The sequence below is a fragment of the Elgaria multicarinata genome, chromosome 21 (assembly GCF_023053635.1).
Source record: "Elgaria multicarinata webbii isolate HBS135686 ecotype San Diego chromosome 21, rElgMul1.1.pri, whole genome shotgun sequence".
In the NCBI taxonomy this organism is placed as follows: Eukaryota; Metazoa; Chordata; class Lepidosauria; order Squamata; family Anguidae; genus Elgaria; species Elgaria multicarinata.
In genome coordinates, this window is record NC_086191.1 from 5,826,717 (window position 1) to 5,840,913 (window position 14,197).

At 50.0% G+C, this 14,197-nt stretch overlaps 1 protein-coding gene across 1 annotated transcript in view; it reads left to right on the forward strand.

Moving 5' to 3' along the window:
* CGN (cingulin) overlaps positions 1-14,197 on the forward strand; it is a 78,752-nt gene that overhangs the window by 24,884 nt on the left and 39,671 nt on the right. Inside the window, exons 2-6 of the mRNA XM_063145576.1 lie at positions 2,447-3,708; positions 6,103-6,203; positions 6,908-6,977; positions 10,496-10,591; positions 11,082-11,233. Of these exons, the coding sequence (XP_063001646.1) occupies positions 2,476-3,708; positions 6,103-6,203; positions 6,908-6,977; positions 10,496-10,591; positions 11,082-11,233 (1,652 nt within the window). The 5' untranslated portion in view covers positions 2,447-2,475. The remainder of the gene's footprint in view (positions 1-2,446; positions 3,709-6,102; positions 6,204-6,907; positions 6,978-10,495; positions 10,592-11,081; positions 11,234-14,197) is intronic.

The following is a 14,197-nucleotide window of genomic DNA, read 5'->3' on the forward strand; positions in this document are numbered from 1 at the left end:
TCTGCGGACTGGAATTGTCTCCAGTACGCTTCCTTAACCAGAATGTATTTATTTGTTTTTAAGTCATTGTGTGTCTCTCTCTGGCCGAGCTGAAAGGGAGCATGTGACAGCGAGTTCGTTCGGCAGCTAGGCATGTGAACCAGGATACTTTCCCCCAGGAAGCAGCAGTGAAGAGGCGGAAATATGGAACATAATAAGAGATCCATCAAATTATGAATATGGTATATAGGGACACTTTTCCCTCCCTCTCTGGAGCTAGTTGGCAAGAGATCCAGGGCAGAATGCTAGAAGCACTGTTTCGTTCAACGGATAATTAACTCGTGGACTCCGCTGCCACAAGGGTGTGGCGAAGGGCAGTCACTAGCTTAACAAAAGTATTAGGCGAATGGTTAGCAGAACTAAATGGAATTCCATGTTCAGGGGCAGTCTACCTGTGGCATACCCAACCGCCACAGTTGGGAGCAGGTAGATCAGGGGTGGGGAACAGGTGTGGTCCTCTAGATGTTGTTGGATGGCAATTCCCATCAGCCCCGTCTTAGCTACGCTTGCCACCTGCAAGTTAGGGATCATGGTCCTAATGCCCTACCTTACGAGGTGGTTTGGAAGGATGGTTAAAATATATAAAACTGATTAAAAACATGTCAAACTAATACATTATTAAAATAACAGCCAGAGATTTTAATGGACACCATTGGGAGGACCGAGGGCAGAGGAACTGTCAAATCAAATGTCATGATGGATTTTGCTCCGCTCCACAGTAGCCCACAGTCACACAATGGTGGAGTTAGAACATGTTGTGTTGGGAGCACCCCCTTAGAAACTGAACCGTGGAGTGGAGTGTTCACACTGCGTTGACTAACGTCTTGGCTGAACTGAGCCAGACTGTGGAACTCACTGCCACAAGCAGCAGCAGAAGGCTGCTGCTGTAATGCTTTGCTTTGGGGCGGCTTGGAGGCGTCGGTTTGGCCACTGTGGTAAAACGGATCCGGCAGTCCTGGAACTCGTGCAGTTTTTCGGCTCAATAAAAGCCGTTTGCATATTTCCCTGCCTGTCGTAGAAGGAAGTTGCCGTCCGGGCGTGTCGCGGAGGTTAAAGTGCGGCTTCTCGCTCAGAGCGGAATTAACCCCCAAATTAATCCAGCGTTCCAGAAATTATAATACACAGACACACAGGCGTGTGTGTTGTGTGTGACTATGGTGTTAAGGTGGGCCGTTTCCTGGCTCCGCTCATCTTGCACAATTCAGCAATCGGTGGTTGTTTCATTCCTGTTTGCAGTGTTTCAAGGCCTGCGTCCTGCGTCCCCACGTGTCCTTGCCGCACGCCCAAAAGCAATATTTTAGCTCGAGGCTCTTACGACCAGGGTTTTAGGAGAGGTGTTTTGACATTTCGGAATGAGGATCACATGGTGCTTTTATTTGTCTTGTACCCCACCTCGATCCAGATGGAGAGACGGGTAACAAATGAATTTATTATTATTATTAAAAGCCAGGAAACTGATTGGTTCCTGGCAGGAAGTGGGTGGGACTACAGGAAGGGGGTGGAGCCTTTGGGGGAACCTACGCTTGAGGATCTTCAGATGTATTGGAGCTGCAACACCCATCATCCCCAGGCAGCATGAGATGCTGGGGACGGTATTGTTGACGCTGACTGGCAGTGGCTCTCCAGGGTTTCAGAGAGCACCCTTGCTATGCCCTGCGTGGAGAGTCTCCTTGAAAAGGGCTTTTACTTACATATGTGGTGGGAGCGTCAGTCCCTGAAGCAGTTCTGGGAAACTATCTTCAATATAATTTCTTAGGCCACTGATCAGATAACCTTGCCAGAACCAAGCCTGGCCCTGCTGTCCCTGCCCAATGCTCTAAACCCCTCCCTTACCCATAAAGAATTGGTATTTATCCTCCTTACGGCAGCTCGTTTAGAAATCGCTGAACATTGGAAGGATCCGAAGGGCCCTACACTCACTGGATGGAAAGGGAAAGTGTGGGATATAGCCTGCTCTGAAAAATTAACCTACCACTGCAGAGTTTGGTCGGGCCAACTTAGCTATGACCCATTCAATGAAATGTGGTCTCCTTTTCTCGATTACATCAATGGTACAGATGTGGCATCCAACTCTGGTTCAACAAATCTTCCTCTGACCACAGTAAATTGAAGGAAACAAGCTCGGTTCGGCATCTACAGAAATCGTGTTTGTGTATTTATTAGAAACGCTGTCTGACTTGTATGTTTTTATATATATTTTTAACTTTTTTAACCGCTGTGTTAAATAGAGTTTAATAAAAAAAAAATTTTTTTTAAAAGAGAGTCTCCTTGGGAGTGGCCCCGGAAATGGAAAGCCACCACCGAGAAGGCCCTTTTGCCGATCGACGCCCAGCACGCCTCTGACCTCTCCCCGTAGTGGCTTTATTGTTAATATGTGTTCTTCTTTCTCCTCCGTCCCCCTTTGCAGGATCCTATAAGAGCTCAGCCCCCGGCAGGATGGACTACCACGTGAACGGCAGCATGGCCGAGAAGCAGAGCCCCATGGATTACGGGGTCCAGATCAGATTCATCAACGACCTGAAGGAGCCCAGCAAGACCCAAAAGATCCGCCCCAAGGCCTCCAAGCCGGGCTCCTACGGGGTGGCGGTGCGGGTCCAGGGCATTGACGGCCAGCCCTTCGTGGTCCTCAACAGCGGGGAGAAAGGGGGGGACTCGTTCGGGGTGCAGATCAAAGGCGAGAGCAAGTACGGGGCGCCGGCCCGGAGCCAACAGCGTGAGGGCGCCTTCCCAGGCTCCCCCGGGGCTGTGTCATCCTCCAAGGATGCCTCGGGCTCCATCAGCTCGGATTCCGACCTCCCGGAGAATCCGTACGGGGCAAAATCGTCCCGGTACGGCTCGCAGTACAGCACCTCCGACGAGGAGCAAGGCCTGAGGCGGGTGCCGAAACCCGACAGCTTGGACGGGGCCCGCTTGGCCCGCAGCAACGGCCCCTCCCTCCCCCAGAGTGGCTGCAGGACCCTGCCCCACAGAAAGGCCCTGGGGGAGCAGCTGCGGCGGACCCAGTCCCACAGCTCCCTGCTCTGCCCCGAGCTGGACGAACCCGAAGAAGCCGGCCCTCCTCGGACTCAACCCGGTCATGTTCCCCAGCCCCTGCCTGTCGGGGGCGCCCCAAGGAGCACCAGCATGATGAATCTGGCCGGCCGCAGACTATCCAGCCCTAGAGAGGATGGTGGCGACGATATCACCGGTTTGCGGCCCGCCCGTAAGCCGCCGTTGCCGGACGCGGTCTCATCCCAGCCGGCCCAGCTGAGCGGCGGCGACATCATTGACACGAAGCCGCTGTCTTCGGTGGACTCGCTGATCAGCAAGTTCGACGGGAAGGCGCAGCAGCAGCGGGGCCGCGCCTCCAGGAGGAGCCGGATCTCGCCGTCCGACCGGAAGCGCTCGCAGAGCCTGGACGGCTGCGTGCCTTGCCACGACACGGCCGACTGCCGGGAGCTGGGCGCGGGCGAGCGTCCGGCCAGCTTCAGGGAAGAAGCCAGGAGCTCGGCGGCGAATCCGCTCGGCTCGGTCGACCCCGCAGGAAGCCGAAGCTTCCCCCGAGCCGCCGGGAAGCAGCTGAAGGAGAACGAACTGGACAAGTCCAAGCTGACCCAGGAATGGGTTACCAAGAGCCTGGAGGAGCCGGCGCCGGAGAAACAGCCGAGGAAAGTCCAGTCCGACCTGCAGGTAACTTTCAGCCAGGCTCCGTCGGCGGGATTCCTTTTTGAGGGCCCGTCTGTGTCGGTCCCGGAACCCATGACCCCTCTGAGCCCAGAGTTTTGCAAACAACGGGTTTGGGAGAGTGACTATTTCATCGGTAGGGCTGCGATTATTAGTTGGATTTATTTTATTTATTTATTTATTTTTAAAAGCCGTTCGTTGACTATAAAGGTGCCCCCGTGCGGACTTATAAAAGTTTCCAATGGCAAGTTCTGCGTAATAAGCAGTGCCGGCCCCAGGTTGTGGAGAACCTTGGGCAAGCCGCTCTCAGTGAGCCTCCTTCTGCTGTTCCTTCTCCTCACCTGTCTGGGCCGGAGCGAGAGGAAGGGGAACAAGCAGATTGCAATGAGGAAGAGGAGAAGGAGGTCAAGGGGGATCTTGTCAGTGGGCCCCTGCTGGGGCGTGGGCCGAGGGCAGCTGCCCAACCATGCCTCCCGTTGATGCCGGTGGCCGTGCATTGATTCCTCATCCGGGAGGGAATCCCTCTTTTTAAATTGGTGCCCGCTTGAACCTGTCTGTGCATTATCTTGCTTTCTCCGGCCCCCAAAGCGTTTAATCAATTGTATTACTTGACAAAAGCTCCTGTGCGCCAGCGGTTTTAAGAATCCCGTAATGGGCCTGCAGCCCTCGTTATTGGCGATCGGTCTCCGACCGCTCGCGATTAACAGCATGGAGATAATTATCGGCCCTGTTCGGGACCTCGAGGTTGTGGACGGGGTTCGTTTAGCCCAGTGGTTCCCAAACTTTTTCAGGTCACCGCCCCCTTGGTTCTACAAACTCATGCCCAGCGCCCCCTACCCTACCCTATACAAATAATTATTCAGAATAGCAGTTTTCAGCGACCCACTGAGGAAGATAATAACAATGAAATTAAAAACAGAAACAATGAATTCAATATTTATTCAAAATCCAATTACATTTTTGTAGTTTATTCAATTAAACATAATTGTTGGACTTGATCCAGTGATATCATCTTTTCAAAGTCTGATAGTCATTTAGCAAGAATATTAGATCTCTCATTTAGTAACTAGGGTAGAGTACCTCACTATTCCTAATGTGCTTGATGAAGTGATACCGGTTTCCCAATGTCTGGATTAAAGTCACTTAACATGGGTCTTAAATCACCACGTTTAGCAATCTGGAGTCGGTTTCTTTGCTTGGAGAGAAGTAGGCAGACCCCACTAAAACCACATTCCACCAAATATGATGTTGGAAATGCAGCCAGGAACTTCTGAACCATTCTCCATAGTGCAGGATAGCGATCAGGAATTTCCTTCTGTACCAAAACTCCTGGTATGGAAAAGACCACCTCAAGAGACCCCCCCCACCGCCCCTTTGCTTCTTAGCACCCCCCCGCCGCCCTCTTGCCTCTTAACGTCCCCCCTATGCAATCCCACCCACTCCAAGGGGGCAGTACCGCCCACTTTGGGAACCACCGGTTTAGCCAGTCGCTCGTCCGCTGCTTGGTTTTTAAGCAGTGCGCAGCAGTAAGCGTCTCCTTCCTTGAATTGGATTTTTCTCCTTGCAAGACGCGAGCAGATCTCAAACGAGGGTTAAAAAAAAAAAAGAGTTTTATGAGAGCCGTAAGAGAACAACATAGCCTCCGAAAAATGGAATATTATGAGCGTGCTGGAATGTCCAATGTCCTTCTGGCGTTGCTCCTGGCATGTACAATGCCTCTATTTGTGTGTGTGTGTGTGTGATGTGCACTTCAAGCAACCTTCCACCCCTCAGGCAGAAGAAATAAAAGGCTTCCAAACTGTTGAACTGGCGGCTTTTCTCCAGGGTCTTGGGCCTGAGAAAGCGAAGCCACAGGCCTTGATGGACCTGCTCTGTATGTATCTGTATGTGGTTTGGTTCTTGGAAGTGAACTGCACGATGGGATTGGAATGGCGCCCGGCGCCTGAATGTGCTGCAATGCTGAACTGGAATTTCTAACTGTCAAAGACCTTTTTGATATAGTATGAGACCAATAAGCCAGTACTGACAATGTCAGTCTGACATTGCTAACGGGCCACCTGCCCATAAGGTATAATGAAGAAGTTCTCTTTGATCTGTCTTTGTTTTCCTTTAGAACTTTGCTAACTGCTTAAGATGCTCATATGTACAAATAGACCTGCTTTTCACACGGCCAGTGGAGAAGTTCTTTGCCTGTAGGACCCTCTCCGTACAGCTGTGTTACGCTCAATAAAACAAGAGTTGCCTTACAACCGGAGTGGATTTTTATCCTTGACAGGCGAGAGGGTTTTGGTCTTTTCCATTGCCTTCCTCCCTGATCTGTAGTCGCCATAGCTGTGTACGTTTTACCCTCCCCACTCCTGCTCGTCCTGCAGTGCTTCACTCTCGGCTTGTCCCTTTCAGCTGAAGTCTACCCCAGACCTTTTGAAGGATCAGCAGGAGATGTCCCGGCCTGGGAGCAATGAATACACCAAAGAATTGATCTACAGTATCCTGAAGGACGGGTGAGTGTTGAGAGAACAGGATGCAACCGCTCCACCTCCAGCTTTTAGCTCGGACTACTTACTTTAGATGGTTTTCAGATATAAGTGGTGCCTCGTGTACTCATTTTACCGACCTCGGGAGGATGGAAGGCTGAGTCGACCCGAACCGGCTGCCTGAAACCAGCTTCCGCTGGGATCGAACTCAGGCCGTGGGGAGAGTTTCAGCTGCAGAAACTGCTGCTTTACCGCTCTGCGCCAACAGTATAAAACCATAATATAAAATACTAATTTATTAACCCACAATTTGCTGCCCTTAAATGCAAACTGGGCACTGACTGGCAGCAGCTTTCCCAACTGGGCACTGACTGGCAGCAGCTTTCTGGGCAGGACATTTTCCCCTCTTCTGCCTGGAGGTGCTGAAGATCAAGAGCATCTCCAAAATGGAAATAGGCTGTAGGGTTGGAATAGGTTCTATACCTCTGCTTTAGAGCTAATCTAATAACCCAAGAAGAAATACAGGGGCCAGCCCATCTTTCAGGTAAGCTGTTGCACAGCAAGTGAGCTTCTCTTGGTTAAACGCTCTCAAGGAAGCCCAGTGGTCTCTGGCACCCAGTTTGAAAGCCGCTGGTTAAAACCGCACGGGAGTTAAAAGATCTTTGAACTGTTTTTGATCAAGGTGATCAACCTCCTGAGCTGAGCCAGACGCTCTGTTTTGTCTTTTGCAGGAGCACGGAAAGCGATACCGCCGTGAAGAGGAAAACCAACCTCGTCTTCGAGAAAGTCCAAACGCTCGCTGTAAGTCCTGTGACGAAACCCGAAACATGTTGCCCTCTGCACGACGAGAGCAGACGGTTACGCTTCTCTGAAAGACTCGTAGCCGCTTCAGGCTGATGGCTTCTAATTTTGGGGTGCATTGAGAATGCGCTTCTATCTTTGTTCCGGAGTTCCTCTTTAGACTCCAAAGTTTAGAGCAGTGAAGACTAGGAACTTGATCTAAGTTTCCTCTAGTGGTTTTGTTGTTGTAGTTGTCGTCGTCCTTTGGAGATTATAGATTTATTTACCACCCTTGAGGACAAGAGGATGGAGACAAGGCCAGGATTGGGAGTGAGGCACGTCATTATTATTATTATTATATTATATTTATTACATTTATTTGTATCCCGCCTGTTGTCCAATACTGGGCCTCAAGGCGGCCTTGCAAAACGTAAAACATACACATTTTAAAACCTATGAAAAGAACTGTGCAAAAATTAAAATAAATACATTAAATATATTGCAACATGACAACATTAAACATTTGAAATACACGGCGGTTTTACAAGTCCTTAACGTAGACGGAGGCCGAGATTATTCGCCAAAGGCAAGTTTTCGCCTGCGTCGTGTTAATCACCGTGCAAACAGTACAGGAGTGAAATACTGTCCCCAGTGAGGATTTGTGTGTGTGCCCGTTCTTGTTTTGGGAAGCTGCCTTCTTCTCTGTTATACTTTTGGTCCATCTAGCTCAGCCTTCCTCAACCTGGGGCGCTCCAGATGTGTTGGACTACAACTCCCAGAATGCCCCAGCCAGCTGGCTGGGGCATTCTGGGAGATGCAGTCCAACACATCTGGAGCGCCTCAGGTTGAGGAAGGCTGATCTAGCCCAATATTGTCCACACTGACTGGCAGCAACAGCGCTTTCCCTAAAAAAAAAAAGGTAAAGATTCTAGTCCTCATGGTTCTGAATACAGGGTTGATTTTAATAGGAACCTAGGAAGCCAGACCTGTGTTCCATCTCTCCCAGTAGTGTTGACACTGACTGGCAGCAACGGCCCACCAGAGTTACAGGCAGAGGAGAAGAGCCTTCCTCATCGCCCATTACCTGTACCGAACTGGGCACCTGCTGTTTGCAGAACAGGTGCTCCACCACTGAGGGGAAGGACTGTACCATAATAAAAATAATGATAATAAATTTATTTCTTATCTGTTTGGATTGAGGCAGGGAACAATGAAATACATAAAACTGAATTAAAAACAGTATACTTTATTAAAACATCCTAAAATTCCACTGGATAAGCCTGCCGGAAGAGATCAGTCTTTGTAGCTTTCTTAAATGCTAAAAGGCTGTTAAGTTGACGAGTCTCCTCCAGCAGGCCGTTCCACAGTCTGGGAGCAGCAGAAGAGAAGGTCCTCTTAGTGGCAGAGCACAGAAAGTCCTAGGTTCAATCCCAGGTGTGGGGGGTGACAGCAGTCTTCCAGTTGTCCTTTAAAGTTCCACTGTTCAGACGCTAATTAGAAATACCCAGTGCTTCCTCAAACATGCCACAGAAATAAGAATTTGGGTGCATGTGTGTGTGTGCCATTTCCCCTCCTCCTTGGCCTAAATAAGATTTCGGTGGGAGAGTTTGAAGGAAGGGATTGTGGTCTAGGACAGCTTGTCTGCCCCACCCTGGTCGATTTCTCCCTGTAAGACCCCAGAAGTGTGTAAAAGAGGTGGCACGATTCGCTCGCCTGCCCTCTCCGCCCCCCACTGGCCCTTGCTTTAAAAACCGTTACGGTTTAATATCTCGTAGACAAAATCAGTTTCCTGGGTGGGTGGGGGGGGAACTGTTTTGAAGCCCAGAACATTGGACAGGGCCGGCCGCAAGTCATTTTGCCGCCTGAGGCGAAGGTCGAGATGGCGCCTCCCCATTTTATATACGGGAACTGATCGGGCTGGCAGCTGACTCTTGTTTTGACAGCAGCGATGGGGACGGTCTCTCCCTGAGGGCAGCAGACTCGCTTAGGGGGCGCAAGGCAGGCTGCATGGCCCCATAGCAGCTCACATTCGCTCTCCGTCCCCTAGCATCTGCCGCCTGAGGCAGCCGTCTCCCTCTGCCTCATGGCATTGCCAGCCCTGACGCTACATGAAATCAACCAACACGTCCATCTGATATATTTTCCGCTGTAACTCAGAGCCCTGTCGGCACTTTTACAACTGATATTGAAACTCCCTCCTCCTCCTCTTCTTCTTCTCCTCCTCCTCCTCCTCTTCTTTTCTTTTTCTCCTTCTCCTCCTTCTTCTCTCTCTCTGTTTGCCAACTCCAGCAAGTCTTTAAAAAAAGCTTTCCCAGCTACTTTATGCACAGGCCTCGTCTTCTCTCTCTCTCTCACACACACACACACACACATCCCAATTTCTAGATGACAGGAATCTTCCTCCCTCCATCTATCGAAACTGGCACATCACGGAGGCCGGCTGCTCGGGGCCCAAACAGAAATGCCAGACGGAGGGACGTTGTAGGCCTCTGGTGTGAGAGGGTTGATTCCCTGAGCTGGCATTTCCGACGGAGAGGGCCATGCTTACACGCACGCTACGAGGGAAGGTGACAACAGCTGGGATTGTTCAGCTTGGGGAAAAAGGAGGCTGAGGGGAGACCGGATAGAGGTGGACAAAATGATGCCTGGTGTGGAGAATGTGGACAGGGAGACCTTTCTCTCTCTCTCTCTCTCAAAATACTAGAACCCAGGGTCATCCCATGAATGGTGGGAGATTCAGGACAGATCAAAGGAAGGACTTCTTCACACAGCGCAGAGTTAAATTATGGAACTCACGACCGCAAGATGCAGTGATGGCCACCCATTTGGATGGCTTTAAAAGGGGGTTGGATAAATTCCTGGAGGAGGAGGCCATCCATGGCTACTAGCCCTGATGGCTGTGTGCTACCCTCCAGTATCGGAGGCAGTAAGCCTGTGTGCACCAGTTGCCGGGGAACATGGGCGGGAGGGTGCTGTTGCACTGTGTCCTGCTTGTGGGTCCCTGGTCGACAGCCAGTTGGCCACTGTGCGAACAGAGCGCTGGACTAGATAGACCCTCGGTCTGATCCAGTGGCGCTAAAACCTGGGCATATGGAAGGCAGAAGCAGCGGCAGTGAGGAGGCCTAAAGGAGTGTGTGAACTGGAGCCGAGAAAGAGAGCAAGATTGAAAAAGAGAAGGGGATTTATCGGTAGCATCTCACATTGTAGCTGCATTCCCCCCACCCCACCCCACCCCACCATGCGGCCTCCTTCTACGCTTGCCGCTTCTACGTTTTTGGATTATCCCTTGCTTCCAAGCCAGCTCTGTCTAGTCCGTTTACCCCGCGAAAGCCGGCTTGACACTTCCGTGAAGCCTGCAAACAGGACCGCAAGGCGACCACAGCCGTCTTTCTCTCATATGCCCCTAGCATGTGGGATTCGAATCCGGGTCAGCTGTGACGGCAAGCCTTTTTTAAACAGCAGGCCTGACCGTATATTGCTTGTCTATCTGGTGCCTTTTGCAATTTTTCCGTGTCTTTTTTTTTCTCGGCGGGGCGAAGGCTGCCCCTTCCGCGGAATCGAGAGCGTCCCCCCAGGGCGGCGAACTGCAACGGAAGGTCAGCGAACTGCAGAAGAAGCTGGACGAAAAGACCAAGGTGCCGTTCGGAGCGTTTTTCTCTCGGGCAGGGGTGGGCAGATGGTAGATTGTATTTTATATTATGGTTTTATACTGTTGGCACAGAGCGGTAAAGCAGCAGTTTCTGCAGCTGAAACTCTCCCCACAGAGAAGGCCCTCTCCCACGTCCCACCACAGCGTATGTCTCACGTTGGTGGGATGCGGTGGAGTGCTCCTCTAACAGATGTGAAGTCTCAGGTGGACATATATGGGGAGAGGTGGTCCCTAAAGTCACAATAATACTGCAAGGAGCTTGGGTCTTCCTCTAGTATGTATGCGTGTGTGGAGTTCCCTGCACTGTGCCCCCGTATTATGCTACCTTCCCTATCAGGCTGTGGAAGCAGAGGCTTCTGGGTAATCCCAGGACGTCTGTAAAGCTTGCCGATTGTCGTTTTCTGGCACTATGCATGCTTAGAATGGTTATTTTGCCGTCTTCTTCCCCCTGCCCCCTTTAAAACAAAACAAAACAGCTCTGTCAGAGGTTGGAATCATCACAGGACAGCCGCAGAAACGGCGTGCCTCGCAACTTTGATCCCCGTCTGGAGGAGACCGAAGAGGAGTGCCTTCGGCTCCGGGACGCCTTTGAGAAGAAGAGCCAGGAGCTCCAGAGCAGTTTACAAGAGTAAGTGTAAATCCTTTCGGGGCTGGTCGGGGCTCAGGCTGAGGTAATTGTGGAACGGCGACCTCACACTTGCCTCAAAAGCTGTCCACAAGTAGTCCGGAGCTACTGGATATGGGCTCAAGTAAAAATGTAATTAAGGGTACAAATTTTTCCGGATGCCCGTCCTCCTCCGAATTCGGAGACTAACGGGTATCCTACACAGGGCAGGAGGGATTGACAGGGAAAGGTCAAGGAGCTCAGACATCTTGACCTATAAAGCCTTGCACAGCTTGGGACCACAATACCTGATGGAACGCCTCTCCTGACGTGAATATACCCGGTCACTACGTTCAACATCTAAGGTCCTCCTCCGGGTGCCTACTCCGAGAGAGGCTCGGTGTGTGGCAACGAGGGACAGGGCCTTTTCGGTGGTGGCCCCCAGACTATGGAACGATCTCCCTGACAAGGCTCGCCTGGCACCAACGCTGCTATCTTTCCGGCGCCAGGTTAAGACCTGCCTCTTTGCCCAGGCATATGGCAGCACATCTTAATCACCTACATGTTTAATTTTATAGCGGTATTTAATGCTTTATGTGTGTATGTTCTGTGTTTTAGAATTTTAAATTTTGTATACTCGTTTTTATCTTAATTTTAGAATTTCTGTAAACCGCCCAGAGAGCCCTGGCTATGGGGGCGGTATGTAAGTGCAATAAATAAATAAATAACTTGGGTCCAAGGTCGGAGCGCTGTCTCCGGCCTCGGAGCCAAGAATCCGAAGTCTCCGATGGCCTAGGGCTGCTCTGCCCGTCTCAGCCGCCTTCTCCCAGGCTGCAGAGCTGGACTTAAATCTGGGTTGCCAGCAGCCAAATTGCTGCTCTGCCATAGACCCGTGGAAACAGCCTTTCTTTGCCTTTTCTTCTCTTGGCCTCCAGCGTTGCAGCCAAAAATGGTAGCAGAGAGCTTTTCTTTTTCCTAAAGCTTTTAGACCTTAACTTCCACACTGTTAGTTTTATTGTCCCCTGTGCCTTTTTGGTGTTTTCTCATCCCTTTCTTACTCTTTTATTATGATTTGATTAGAATGTAAGTCTACGTAGCAGGGTGCTGCTATTTTATTGTTTTACTTTGTACAGCACCATGTACATTAAATAATAATAATGAAATAATTAATACATAAGAACATCAGAAGAGCCCTGCTGGATCAGACCGAGGGTCCATCCAGTCCAGCACTCTGTTCACACAGTGGCCAACAGCTGTCAACCAGGGACCAACTAAGCAGGACATGGTGCAACAGCACTCTCCCACCCATGTTCCCCAGCAACTGGGGCACACAGGCTTACTGCCTTGGATACTGGAGGCAGCACGCAACCATCAGGGCTAGTAACCATGGATGGCCGTCTCCTCTTCCAGGAATTTATCCAACCCCCTTTGAAAGCCATCCGAATGGGTGGCCATCACTCCGTCTTGTGGCAGTGAGTTCCATAGTTTAACTGTGTGAAGAAGTCCTTCCTCGCTAATGGGTTAATTCCTCGCTAATTTTGTGAACCGCCCAGAGAGCTCCGGCTATTGGGCGGTATAGAAATGTAATAAACAAACAAATAAATAAATAATGGGTTTGCAAGCATGAAAGGCGGAGCACAAAGAAGGACTTTCCAAGTTAACATGAAGATTAACTTCCTCGTTTAACTCCGGTGGATCGGTTCATGCATTTGAAACTAACGTTGATCTTCCAACTTGCACTTCTGTAATCAGCTTTTCGTCTGGTGCAGAGTTTTTTTATTTCATTTTAATGTCGTTTAATACTTTTTAAAAATTTTGACTATTTTTGCACTGTGAAATTCGTGCAAATAGTAGTACACTTTTTTTTAAAAAAGCCCCAAACCCCGAAATTAAATAAGTGACTAGATTGCTAATTCCCATGCCACCCCCAGTTAAAAAGTTGGCAATTTCTAATAATGTGGTGAGTGTTGCAGGCAGCCCTGTTTCAATAAGGGCATAGCTTTGCTCTTTTAGGACTCCGAAGAGGTGTGTGTTTTCCTCCGGAGTCCGGTTTCTATTTTATACGTGATTTAAGGGACCTTTGGGCCGTTTCTCTCAGGCTCTGAAACTCCCTGCAAAGGGTGGGTAGCTTGGCTTCCACTTTGCTGTCCTTTCACCAGCAGGCAAAGTAGTTTTTCTTCAAACAGAAAGCAGGTCTGTGGGGAAGCAAGTTTCGTTGAATTGGATGCTGGTTCTTTATTTCGTTCGTTGTCGTGTTTTTTTTTGTTGATTATAATATTTTTTAACTAACTTTATTTTAAGCTTGTTTTTGTAACTCTTAGCCCCCTTTGGTGCTATTTTTGGGGGTCACATAAATGACATAAATTAAGATGATAGAATATTTCTTGCTGCTTTTATTTAGCATAGAATCATTCGAAGGGGCCTATAAGGCCTTTGATTCCAAACCCCCTGCTCAATGCAGGAATCCACCTTAAAGCATCCCTGAGAGATGGCTGTCTGGCTGCCTCTTGAAGGCCTCTAGTGTGGGCGAGCCCACAACCTCCCTAGGCAATTGGTCCCATTGTCGTACTGCTCGAACAGTCAGGAAGTTTTTCCTGATGTCCAGCTGGAATCTGGCTTCCTTTAACTTGAGCCCGTTATTCCGTGTCCTGCACTCTGGGAGGATCGAGAAGAGATCCTGGCCCTCCTCTGTGTGACAACCTTTCAAGTATCTGAAGAGTGCTCTCATGTCTCCCCTCAATCTTCTCTTCTCCAGGCCAAACATGCCCAGTTCTTTCAGCCTTTCTTCATAGGGCTTTGTTTCCAGACCCCTGATCATCCTGGTTGCCCTCCTCTGAACACGCTTCGGGACTAGAACCTGGCCCTGCACTCTGGGAGGATCAAGAAGACATCCTGGCCCTCCTCTGTGTAACAACCTTTTAAGTATTTGAAGAGTGCTATCAGGTCTCCCCTCCATCTTCTCTTCTCCAGGCTAAACATGCCCAGTTC